This window comes from Microtus oregoni, unplaced genomic scaffold (genome assembly GCF_018167655.1).
Source record: "Microtus oregoni isolate MIOR12 unplaced genomic scaffold, Mior012 000013F_ref0000133, whole genome shotgun sequence".
Taxonomy (NCBI): Eukaryota; Metazoa; Chordata; class Mammalia; order Rodentia; family Cricetidae; genus Microtus; species Microtus oregoni.
The window spans coordinates 14,294,909-14,308,220 of NW_024543072.1; the positions used below are offsets into that span (position 1 = coordinate 14,294,909).

The 13,312-nt window shown below is 46.6% G+C and overlaps 1 protein-coding gene across 4 annotated transcripts; it reads right to left on the minus strand.

The window, feature by feature from the left end:
* Positions 1-743: 743 nt before the first annotated feature.
* On the minus strand, positions 744-13,260 carry Rgr (retinal G protein coupled receptor). Of its 4 annotated transcripts, none has more exons than XM_041663096.1 (7): positions 13,182-13,260; positions 11,040-11,196; positions 10,036-10,157; positions 6,196-6,349; positions 4,670-4,787; positions 1,450-1,563; positions 744-996 (listed from the first exon to the last, which is right to left on the minus strand). In XM_041663096.1, the coding sequence occupies exons 1-7, from the start codon at positions 13,258-13,260 to the stop codon at positions 874-876; spliced, it is 867 nt and encodes a 288-aa protein (XP_041519030.1). In that variant the 3' UTR covers positions 744-873. The 4 variants fall into 4 exon arrangements, with proteins under 4 accessions (XP_041519030.1, XP_041519029.1, XP_041519031.1 ...); XM_041663095.1 differs by having other exon boundaries at positions 10,036-10,184; XM_041663097.1 differs by lacking the exon at positions 1,450-1,563.
* Positions 13,261-13,312: the final 52 nt, after the last annotated feature.

Below are 13,312 nucleotides of genomic sequence, written 5' to 3' on the forward strand. Positions count from 1 at the left end.
GCTCTACAGGAAGCATCTGAGCTGGAACAGGACCCTGTGTGTTCTGGGCTCGGCAAAGAGGCACCCTGAGCTCTGCAAACTGTCACCGTGAAGAGGAAGGCAGAGCTGTGGGTCCACGTCTCCTGACATCTGGACACTTAAACAATTGCTTCCATTTTTTTTAAATATGGGCAATGAGTTCCAGAACATTTTAAATCAAACTTCAATCCAAATCTCACATAACCAAGGACTCATTTTGAATTCTGGTGCTGATGGCTGACCCAGGCAGGAAGTAACCAGCATGATCTGCCTCAGTCTGTATGGTCAAATCGTCATTACTGTCATCTCACAATATGAATCATGTCTTACAATATGGGACACAGAGCAAGGGGCAGAATAAGCCATCGATACCATTACAATAAGTGTTATTTGGAAGCTGGAAGCCTCAGATGAGTCCCCCCCCCCCTCCTTTTAGGACTGGGCTCATGTAGAACATGGCCAAGGCTTATTTCAGTAGCTCTGTTTCAGTAAACATTTTATGTGCTGGCAAGTATGTTAGCTTGTTCAACCATACAGCATCTTTGTTAGTTCATAATGATGTCTTTGCTCTGGGCTTCAGATAGCTAAGTTCAGAGAGAGTTATGTTTCCAGGGCCTCTTTGTCCATGTGTAAAGAAAGGGCAGAGACTAGTACTCTTTCCATGAACCTAGTATCTGAATTCTTGGGTTCAGCCTAATTCTGGACTCAACAGGACTCATAAGGCTGCTGGATAAGGGTCAGCAAGTCTCTGGGGCTGCTGGAAAGTGTGATAGGGCATCTTCCTGCCAGGGACTCAGCCCAAGCTTGCAGAGGTAGGCTTGACTGTGAGCAGCGCCTTGAAGAATCTCACTGGGTTCAGTTCTGCTTGCTCTTCTGTGGAGACAGACACTGCCAGACTCCTCTGTAGATCATCTCGCTGGGCAAGGCGTAGTTGATGGCATTGACTGTGGGCATGGTTTTGGCAATGAGGGCAGGCACCTGTTGTATTGGAAAAAACCCAGGATAAATGCTCTGAAGCCTCTACGTCTCTCCCAGGCCCACTTTATGACTCATCCCCTTGCAACTGCCAATCATTTGATTCTTCAGCCTGAGTCTTTCCTGATAGATGTCTATGGCTCATCAAATGTCACAGAACCCCCTCCCACATCCTACCCATGCCCAACCTGGGTGTCAATCCCAGCCCCTGGTCTCAGAGCACATGCTCACTCCATGTCTAGCTGACTCTATCATCTCAGTATGGCCCAAGGGTTGAAGGGGTACTTCAGAACAAAAACATTTTCTGTACTTTGCAAACATTTAAGGGAAGAAAGAGGGAGGGGAATGAAAAAGAGACCAAGTGGGTGAGTTAGCAGAAAGCCAGAAGGTGTGATACAGTGAGGCAGACAGATATTAAGATGTAGGGGATTCTTTGGGCTTTGGAAGAGTCTGTACCATCTGTAGCTTGGGAGAGATGAAGCCCACATCTGCGACGGTTGCATATAGGTACAGGAGGGCATAGGGGCCCCAGCCCAGCAGCAGCATCCTGCCTGGCAGAGTGGTGTTCACCTAGGGAGGAAACATCAGAAGAAGCATCCTTCACTCTAGGTGGCCATAGTCATGCAGAGGCAGGGTTCCTAGCACAGGACAGGCTCTAGGAAGGGGTTGATCCAGAAAAATATCCTGGTAGCACATGAGCTCTTTGCCTTGAAAGGCTAGGTAGCCTTAATCCTGGTATTTAAGCCTACCCGACCTCAGTTTCCTTGTCTATAAAATGGTATGATAGAGCTGAGTTGCCTGGATGTAGGAACTGGGGTGGGATGGATAGTGAGCAACATTCTTTGACATGACTCTATAGCAAAGGAGATTTAACTGGATGAAGACACATTTCCTTCAATGTTGAATCTTTAAACTATGTTGAGCAGTGAGCCTGGGAATACACCTCAGTGGGTAGAGGCCTTACTGTACAAGCAGAAAGATGAAATTCGGACGCCCAGCACCCATGTGAAAAGCGAGATGCGGTGGCACATGCCTGTAATCCCAACACTGGGAGGCGGAGACAAGAAAGATACATGAGGCTCACTGGTTACCCAGTCGAGCCAAGCAGCAAGCTCCAGGTTCAATGAAAGTCTTCTTCTCAAAAACCTGGAGAGTGGCAAAGGCAGTAAGCATTGACTTTTGGGCTTCACAGCCACGTGAACACCTTCTCCCGATGCTCCTCAATTGTGAACCAGGAACCATTTTTATTTTCTTGTGAATTAGCCCTCTTCTGGAGAAAAACGTGTAGTGAAGACAGATGGAGCATCTTCCTGGGAGACGGACATTGAGGCGAGGAGGGAAACTAGCTCCTTACAGTAGACAGTTCCATCTCCAGAAGCTCCCAGCTTTGCTTGGAACCTTGGTGCCATGGATAGTGACCAATGCTTGAGCAAGCAGAGCTGATGCCTCAGAAAGATGAGGAAATCATGGCAGTGGTCTTCTAGCTGATGGACCCCCCGATAAGTGTGAAAATTTCATGTGTACAGATCAAAGTTGGGGTGGGAAAGGCCAATGAAGCGGCTGGGTAGACAAATGCGCTTGTATCCAATCCTAACAATCTGACTCCAATTCCCGGACCCACATGGTGGAAGGTGAGAACTGACTCATGTGAGTTGCCCTATGACCTCCATGTGTGTATGCCCATGTAGACCAGGATAGCCTTGAGCTCGCAGAGATCAGTCTGCCTTTGCCTCCTGTTAATTGTTTTGAGTTGCAATGACATTCATTGTTGGAGCAGTGTGAGCTGATGCAGTCACTATGGAAACAGATCTGTCATATGGCCTAATAATATCACTCCTGGGCATCCAAAGGACTCTGCTTCCTACCTCAGAGACACACGCTCACCTATGTTCCCAGCTGTTCTGTTCACAATTGCTAGGACACAGAGACAGCTGAGAAGATAACCGACTGGTGAACAGATCATGACAATGGATAACAACAGACAGCAGAATTTGATTCAGCTGCACAGAAAATGAAATTCATAGGTAAATGGGTTGAATCGGAAAACACACTGACTGAAACCCAGACCTGGAAAGACAGGCATCGCATACATGATCCATTCATATGTGGATCTTAGCATCAAATCTTTACAATTGTGTGGTGAGAACACTCGAACACTTGAGAGAACACTCAGGAACTATAGAAGAAAATGGGACACAGACATACACACATAGAAAGACACACAGACAGACAGACAGACAGACACACACACACCAGTTCAGGAAGTATAGAGGAATGTGATGCACACACTGTTAAAGCTGGAGCTCAGGTAGGATGGGAGTAACAGTACCTTCAGGGCATGACATGAGAGCTGAATTCATGAAACCACAGAAGCTGTGTCTGTCTGCATGAAACCAAGCCAGTCAACTTTCTAGCATGGAGTGGGAAGTGGTTCATGAGCTCCATCCCTAAGAAGCTATGGCCAGTTGGTGGCTTTCAAGGGTGTAGACTCAGGTTGACTGACCGTTCTCCAGTTGATGGTCCCATGTGTGTAACTACATGGGCAGAACAAATTGGGGTTGGTGGATTATGTTATTTAAAAAGAGAATGTGAGCTGGGGATGAAGAAAGTAGGGGTGAACCTGAGAGGAGTTATGGGAAGGGGTGTGGATTGAATAGAATACAACCACACACTGTATGAAGTTCTCAAAGAATTAATACAAATAATGTTTAATGTTGAGGTGAGCAATGTGGAAGAGAATCGAGGAGGTAGCACTCTGGCCTCCAGGGTCAGGGTCAGGATTTTTGTCCCAGGGCAAACCTTGACATTTTAGTTAGATCCACAGATGAAAGTAATATATAATCTTGTTTTCTAATTCCCAGGAATAAATTTCAGTGGCATGTTGTCTTACTAAAAAGAATATTTTTATGCACTAAAATCGAGCACTTTGTGGAAGAGCTCCAGGGCTGGGATTTGATCCACCTCTGCTGTTACTAAATGTGAGGCATTGGTGAGTCCTTTAGCTCCCTTCTCTGCACCTCCTCCCAGTCTATGACAAAGCTTCCACTCATTAGAAAAGATTCACAAGGATGAAGTGAAAATACATATAATGTCTACAATATCAATATTTGCTTTCCTTAAAAACAACCCTTTGCTGCCAGTTACGGCTCATTTGTTAATTGATTAAGGGGCAGAGTCAAATGAACATCTCTGGCACGGGAGTTTTAATACCGGGATTCTGAGCTGGCCAGGAGGTCTTATTTTAAAGCATCGTTTTCTTGGACAAATGTGCTTGCAGGTGTGGTTTGATGTGGTGGGTAATAGCCTGTGAATGTGGTTAAATTAAACATCTCAAAGCAATTTAAAAAGCAGCATTTGAAGAGTCCTGCAATTTAATGCCAAGCCTCAAATCCCTAGGGAGACTGAAGCATAACAGCCTGCAGGATGTAATGCGGGAGCCTGGATCTCGGGGCTGCAAGGTCTGCACAAATCGGTCTTGTTTGGGCCCTTGCTGCCTAAGCTTTGGAAATCTGAGCACCAGGAAGGTATTTTCTAGCCCTAACAATATATCTATGCAAGCTGTTTTATTTTTTTCTGATGACTTTTGCAAACCCCTTACTTCTGTCGTTCCATGAATGTTGCCAGGGTCTCTGAGAGGACCCAGCGGCCCCCGCTGCTGCAGGAGCTAGCTTCTTACCGGAGGATGACCACTCCTGGAGAGTTTGTGTTCCATGAGCCGGTACGAAGTGAGCGTGATGAAAAGGGGTACCAGGAAGTTGAAAAAGGCCATGGTGAAGAGGAAACTGATTTCGTTTCTACAGGCAGAGGGGAGCAAAACAGAGGTCAACTCACCCAGGATACCAGCAGCTCAGGATGCTACCATCAGGATGTCCATCGGTGCTGGACAGTGAGTGGCGGCACCCCATCTTAGACATGCTCACATAGGAGGTGCTCCTGTGCCCAGCTGATCTCTCTTGGGTAGTCAGGAACCATAGGTCTTCATGAAGTTTGCCTTTGGGAATCAGGAGCTCAGAAAGGATTTGTTTTCCAAGCTCAAATGCTCACTCAGCCCTGCTGTCTTATTGGCCAAGGGTGGATGGAATTCTTCACTTTGGGAAATATATTCACTAAATTCTGAAGGTATCAGTGGGCCAAGAGGAAAGAATATCCAAGAACATTTCTTAATTTTCACAAACATTTGAAAATAACCCATGGATGCTGGAGACTGGGTACTGTCTCTTTAAGCAGCCAGTGAAGGGGCTGGGTATGGTGACTCACACCTGGGAGGCCAGGCAGGAGGATTGCTACAAGTCCACTGCCAGCCTGGGCTCTAGAGTGAATTCCAGGCCAGTCTGAGCTAGTGTGAGCTAGTGTCTCAAAAATCAACAATAGAAAACTCATTAAAGGGACTGCCAAAGAGCCTGTGGTCTCGGTTCAGGCCTCGAGGGGCTGGGAGGATGACCAGAAACAACTGGGAGTCACATGGATGCATTCCTGACTTCATGAATGGGAGGCTTCTCAAGGGCTACATTTTACTTGTTCACTAAGGAGAAGTATAAGGAATCCTTGTTGGGTGATGTTCTGTAGGACATTATTAGGACCATCCAAATGCATAGGTCAGTTTCACATAAGAAGCCTATTATCAGGGGCAAATGAGTCTGCCTTGTCTGTAAAACACAAATCCAGTGTAACTGTGCTGGAAACAAGATGGGGAGAGGTGGGAGGCATGGAGCTAGAAGCCGTTGTGACCAATCCCAAAATTGATACCTGATGGATTTTCTAAGCTCTTTCTCCCCAGAGCCACACAGATGGTGCGGTAGCATAAGAAAATTCCAAGGTTATGAAGACTGCATGTATTCAATCCTATTTTGACAGGGTTTAGCCCACATTACATGCGGAGAACGTATCTCCATGCTGGGAGGTCCCTACCTATGCAAAGTCCTTATGTGCTTTAGATATGTTTGTCTGAGGGCCTGGGTGCCTCCCCAAATCAATGCATTTTGCACCAAGACAACTCCCTGTGCTGAACAGGGCCAAAGGATAGTGGAGTTCCATAATAGTTATGACTTACACAGACCAATGACCCACTGCATAATGCTCCTTTGGGTTTCCCCAAATTTGACATTGTTCCAGTTGAGTTTTCAACTGGAACACCCTTCTCACAGAAGCTTAAAGTCAAGATTCCTGTAGAGGTGAGCCTCAAAGCTACAAGTGCCATCTCACCTGTCACCTCTAGAATAGTCCAATGTACAACATGTCCCCAAAGGCTCGTAGTCATAGTGGCCCCAGCCCATCAGGGGCAGGGATGCCCAAAAGGCAGATGATAGCCACACAAACAGCACCAGAGGGATGGCTGTGTTCCATGCCAACTGTCTACCTGCAGAGATAGAGGAAAGAAAGATAGGTTGTAAAGAGATAGCTTGACTATGTGAAAAAGAATGGACTTTGTCACTACAAAGTCCCCAAATCTCTAGTCCAATAGTAATAGCATGGGTATCTTTGAACCTCAGTTTTTTCCATATTGAGCATGAAGCCCTCTGCGTTTGAGGACTATCATGAGCAAAAGAGATCATTGGAAGTGATGGTCTCCTCATATATCCTAAATCATCCTTAGAGAACAGAGAGGAGGAGGGAGGGAGGGAAGACAAAAGGCAGAAGTATCACCCAAGGCCAAGGTTGAGGAAGAGATCTATACAGTAGTTTGGGTAGATGTGGGGTGCTTGCTGAGAGGCAGGTGTCTGCTCTCAGGATGCTCTACAGAAGCTCAGGGACCTGGATTCAATCTCAGGGCTGCTGGCGGAAGCTATTGTACTGACAGCCTCTTAGGGTGTGATGTGGTCCAGTCTGACTGACCTGCCGTGGTCCTGTTCTCTATCTTCTGCAGCCTCTTTGACTGGCCTGTCTTCAGCACATCTGTCCCAGGTGTCCTTATCTCTCTGTGGATTATTTTTTGAGCCCTTTTGACCCCAGGGTAGAAGACAGGGCTCCCGATAGGACAAGCGTAGAAGAGCAGGTTTACAACCTCCCTCACATCACACCTTGTAGTAATAAGGGCGGCGGGGCTGCGTCCCCAACACCCCAGCTGCCTGCCCGGCTAGCTTATGCCCCGAAATAATTACACGGACACTGTATTCTTTTAAACACTGCTTGGCCCATTCTCTTCTAGGCTAATTCTCACATATTAATTTAGCCCATTTCTAATCATCTGGGCTTACTGATGATAAGGTGCGCTTACTGGGAAGATTCTAGCCTATGTCCATCCTGGGTTGGACCTTCATCGCGTGTGTCTGCCAGGGAGCAGGGCATGGCGTCTCTGCTGAGGTGTCTACTCCGGAGAGCAGAGCTGTGGAGTCTGAGCTCACTTCCTCTTCCTCCCAGCGTTCTGTTCTGTTTACTCCTCCCACCTATCCTCTAACCAATAAAATGGGCCAAGGCAGTTCCTTTATTAGCCAATGACCTTCCTCCATCAACACCTAGCCTCTCTTGATAATACAACAGATGAACTTTGTTTGAATGTGCACTTCCCTGCTAAAGATAGGTTGTGTCCCTCCAATGCAAGGGCCGAAAGTGTAATAGCTAGTGTGATGGCCATTGAAGGTAAAACTTTGGGAACTCATTCATCATGAATGGGGAGTCCTGAGTGAACTTCATGCTCCTTTAGTATGGATCTTTCTAGACTGCAGTGTAGTTCACAACTCTCATATTCATATCAGGACAGACATGAGAGCAGTTTGGTGTGGTGATGCACACCTTTAATCCTAGCACTCTGGAGGCAGAGGCAAGCAGATCTCTGTGCGTTCAAGGCCAGCCTGGTCTACAAGAGCTAGTTCCAGGAAAGCTGGACTGTTACATAGAGAAACCCTGTCTCAAAACAAACAAACAAACAAACAAGTATGTAGTTTGGTGAACATCTAGAAAGAGGAACTGCACCAAGCAAGACCAGACATGCTGGCACGCTGATCTCAGGCTTGAGAGAAATAGAGTTCTATTGTTTCAGCCATCTACTCTTTGATGTTTTGTTATAGTATCCCAGGCCAACTAAGGCACCCTTTACTCCATCAGAGGGCGAGGTAATTAACATCCAACTTTTCCCCTGTGGGGCAGAAGCTTTTTTGCACGAAAAACATTTCCATGATAGAGTGTTCACAGTCGCCCAGTAATGGAGCAGATGAGCCTGGCCTCCCTCCTCACTAGTCCCTGTCTTCAGGTTGTTCCGTTGCTCTCCTCTTCCTCCATCTCCCCTCCCTCCACATATGTGTGTATGCATGTCTATATGTGTGCAGGCATACATATGTGTGTGCGCATCGTGCATATGTGTGCACATGCATGTGAGTGTGTGTGTGTGCATGCGTGTGTATGTTTGTGTGTATGTTGTGATGATCTTGAGGATATTTGGAAAAGGCAGTATGGAAGCCATAAAGAGGAATCCCCAAGGCCATGTTAACAGAAGAGGCTAGCTTATCCTCACTCAGAATAAAATCAAGGCAGTTTTTCACCAAGAGAGGGGCTCCTGATGCCTGGAGGTTAGGCTTGTGGGGGTCATGGACCCTAAAGAGCCTTCATGCTAATAAAATCCACCATGCAAGACTTGGACTCAGTTGAGAAAGGAATTAACAACCTCTGGAGACATCCTGGCCATGCTCAATGCCAGCTCTATTTACTGGGCTAGTGTCATGGGGCTGGTTGACTACCTTCTTTTTCTTCTCTGTGCCTGTTTCTTAGGCTGTACACTGGAGGTTTTCCATCTAGGTCAGTTGAACTACAGTTTTTCAAAGTATGCTCACGTGCCTCTCTCTGCTAGTGGTAATGTTGCATGTTTTAACATGTATTGAAATTTAAGTACACTACACCTGTGATTTCACAGCTATTATTTAGAATAGGACATTAAGAAGAATGAAAAATAGCTTTTTGTTGTTGTTTCGGAGATAAGGTCTTTTGTAACTCAGGTTGGCCTTGAACTCACTAAGTAACTGAAAACAACCTTGAACTCCTGATTGTTCTGGCTGTGCCACCCTTCAAGTGCTGGCATTAAAGACGTGCACCAACATGCCAGGTTTTTGTGGTATATAATCAGATCCTAAATAAGTTCTAAAGAGAACTTGGCAAGGCACAGTGATACACACTCATAATAGCTGGTTTGGGAAATGGAGACGGGAGGACCAGGATTTCAGTAACCCTGCCTTCATATGGAGCCTGAGCTACCTGAGACTGTCATAAAACAGAACTAATGAGATAAAAGAAAACCCATAAAACTAAAATAAAAGTCTGATATTTTTTAAAGTAACTCATTTGCTGGGGGGAAAAAATAACAAGCAAGGGTTAGGGACTTAGCTCATTAACACAGTGCTTGCCTGGCGTGCGTGAGCCACTGGGTTTATCCCTAGCAGTGCATGAAGCAGGCTTGGAAGGGCACGCCGGTCATTCTGGCACTCACAGGGAGTCTGAAGCCAGCCTGGGGTACATAAGAGCCTGCCTCAAAACAAAATAAAACAAAAGACAACAGAGCAGGTGGCGCACTAATGACAAAACCTACAGAGAGGCTTGGGAAATCTAGACCTGGGTTCATCTTCATGTGGCTCTGCCATGGACCCATGAAATGGCAGGGTGGGAACACACCCAGACCCCACCTTCACACACACACACACACACACACACACACACACACACACACACACCCTTCGCCCTTTTTCTGTCCCCCAAATTTACCTGACTTCCAGGATGTTTTCTATGCCCATGATCTCATTTGATTTTCAAGATGAATTTCTAAAGATTGTTTTTTAAAATAATCTTGCAGAGAATAAAACTGAGGTTCAAAGCCTTGAAGGAAGACTGTAGCAAGGACAGACACAGTCTTTCTAATGAGCATCTCAAAGCAGGCCTTCCCCACTCTTTCTCTCCCTCCTCTTCTGTAATGAATGTAATACGTTATGTGCATGTGGCCTCACTCCTAACCACACTCTCCTGTTTGGAAAACGCTGAGCTAAATTGAGTACTGACCACCCTGCCCTCTCTTTTATCCTCCTATGCTCAGTGTCCCCAAAGTCAGCAGGCCCAGAGACATACGGGTGCAGTAGTGGTGGTAGCGACCCCAGGCGATGGCTGCACTACCACTGATGCTTGCGAGAGCTGTTGCAAAACCCTGGAAACCATGAGCCTGGCAGCCTTCTGAACCATATGGCCAGCGCCTGCGGGAAACAATGGGAGTAGTGAACCTTCCCTCCATCCTTCCCTGCATCCACACCTGCCCAGAGGAAGCTGGAAGATTCCTGGATGTTATCCCTGCTCCTGCAAGGAGGACCTTATTAACAGTGTCTTCCCATGGTGGACCCCAGAGTTTAGGTCAGTGGTATAATGAACCACCAATGGGCCCAAAGTTCCTTTGGGATGATCATCTGTCTCTATTACAGGTGGGTAAACTGAGGCCAAGAGAAGCAAAATTTTTTATCCAGGGTACCACAACAGATGAAGGCAAACCTAGAGGGTAAACCCCCAAATCTTGGATTCTCATTCCCATGGTGAAGCTGAGGAAGAAGCGCTGGTTCACTGTTAGAGGAGGAAATCTTACTGATGTAGACTCCAAAGACACCTTTGCAGACTGCATGACAAGACCCTGGTGTGCACATGAGGTACTAAATGCTGGTCTAAATCCTGTTTGCTTTAACAAACACCTACTTAAGTCCTACCAGAGAGTATTAGTTCAAGCTGTTTGTAAACAATTAAACCAGTACATCCAACAAAACATAATAATTAGGTTGTAATATGTAACTGGTAGAAATGTCCCAGGACTGGAAATAATAAAGCAAGGACTCAAGGCTCAGTCCCTTGAACACAGGGTTCAGGTTCTGAATCCCTCCAGTCCACCGTCTCTTTGGTCAGGTCTGAGCAACCCCTACAATTACAGACACTGGCTAAGTCTTCATCAATAACCAGGAGTTTGAGTTTAACTTAATTCTGCCTACTTAACCTCTGACCTTGTGACAGTTCTCTATAGGTAGAAAGAAAGGTTCTGGTTTGCTTGCCCATGACCCCGAGGTGCCAGAGACTATACAAGGGGAAGGGGCTGGTACCGGAGGAGGCTGGATACAGCTGCAACAAGGGCATTCAGGCTGATCCCACTGTCTGCCAGGGCCAGGCTCATTACCAGCAGGTTGTTGGGAGTCCGTAGATCTGGAGTCTTGCAGAAAGAGAAGATTGTCAAGCCATTGAGGCTGAGGCCAGAGAGCGCTGAAAGGAAGGGTGGTATCGAGGCTGGCACCGAGGTGAGGCCCATGTGGGCATCAGAAGCAGGGTCTGGGATGGGTGGAGTTTCAGGAACCTCCCAGATTCCACCTCAGCACCCTCTCACGCATCTTTTCAATTGCTACTCTGGTGGGATGACCCAGGATATCAGGCGACAAGGTGAAGCTGCTGGAGGGGTTCTTGAGAAGCAGAGACCCGACCCTCGATTTCAGCTTGGTCACTCCCTTACTGTTCCTTAAACTTTCTTAACCTTAGCTTCTTGTTTTAAAAGAGCAAGAGCTGAACCTGGTAGGCAAGATACTGAAGAATCTGAGACAGGAAAATTGCACGTCCATGGTCAGCCTATCTAGCCCTGCCTCAAAGCTAAAAGGTCAAAACAGGATTAGGCATCTCCTTAGCGGTAGAGAACTTATCTGACTTGTGAAAAGCCCTGGGTTACAGCCTCAGTAGCATCCCACTCTTGCTAAAAAGGAGGGGTGGTGGGAGGGATGATGGAGAGAGAAAGCTTTTCCTTTAAAATTGTGGAGGTCAGTGCATGGGAAAGTATCTTAGAAAGATTGCTTTTGGTAGAATTGCCATTTTTACTATGTTGATCCTCCCAATCTAAGAGCAAGGGAGATCCTTCCATTTTCTGGAGTCCTCTTCAATTTCTTTCTTCAAAGACTTAAAGTTCTTGTCAAATAGATCTTTCACTTCCTTGGTCAGAGTTACCCCAAGATATTTTATGCTATTTGTGGCTATCGTGAAAGGTGATGCTTCTCTGATTACCCTCTCTGTTTCCTTAGTGTATAGGAAGGCAACTGATTTTTTGGAGTTGATCTTGTATCCTGCCACATTACTAAAGGTGTTTATCAGCTGTAGGAGTTCTTTGGTAGAGTTTTTGGGGTCACTTATGTATACTGGCTTTGTGGGAGCCTAGGCAGTTTGAATGCTCACCTTACTAGACCTGGATGGAGGTGGGTGGTCCTTGGACTTCCCACAGGGCAGGGAACCCTGATTGCTCTTTGGGCTGACGAGGGAGGGGGACTTGATTGGGGGAGGGGGAGGGAAATGGGAGGTGGTGGCGGGGAAGAGACAGAAATCTTTAATAAATAAATAAATTAATTAATTAAAAAAAGAATCCTAGAAAGAGAAGCAATGTAAAGATATAAAGTAAATTTCCTAGGACATTAGAGGACCCAAAAAGCTGGCTAAGTTAAAGGGTTCCCAGAAAATGGGGCCTACTCCACCATGTCCAGGATCTGCAGGGTCTGATGGTCACTCCCTCCCCCACTGTCAGTCCTCGCCATTACTCTTCTGGGTCTGGTTTGAATGGAGACTGAACCCCACAAGCCTGGCTTTGGGGAGAACCCCATTTCTGTATTCACTGAACATCTTAGAGATTCTAGCTTGAAGTAGGCATCTCTTGGACCTAAGTATCTGTTGCTGGAGAAAAAACTTTGGTTGTCAAAATAGACCTGGTGGGGGTAGTGGCAGACTAAGTGGCCGGGGGCTAATGAACTTAAATTCCCTGTATATCTATTTAAACCATGATTTTATACTAATGATTCAACTTTGCATCTGCAGACACACATTTATGACTAGGCAATGCCCTGATAATGTCCCCCAGTGGGCAGCTAGCTAAACTGTTTGTCTCTGGAGACTTCTGAGGACATGCTCTTATAGGTGAGTCTCAGCAAAATTTCTGGGGAAATGGATTAAATTTTCTCTTGGATTGAGGGACATGAAAAGCACGGGCCTGGTCCAGTTATCTCTTGAGCAGTTTTCACCTGTCCAAAGGGCTCTGTTTTTGGCCCTTGCCTGACTTCTTTATTTTGGCTTCTACACAGCATGCTACATCCTAAGGGGGGTGAGAATAATCCCTGGATCCAGAAGAGAGGCAGCCAGGATGGCGTTCCCCTTCCACGGCTGTGGCCTGGGTTCTGGTAACCACCAGGTCCTTGCCCCACCCAAGGTCTTGCTTAGCTCACCTTCTATCAACAGCACTGTCCCCACAGCCAGCACCTCGAGTTCCCCAAAGCCAGCAGGCAGGGCCCTGGTTGCTGCCATCCTCGGACACCCTCCTCGTCGGCCACCCAGCTCTTTCCTGGCTCTCTGAAGC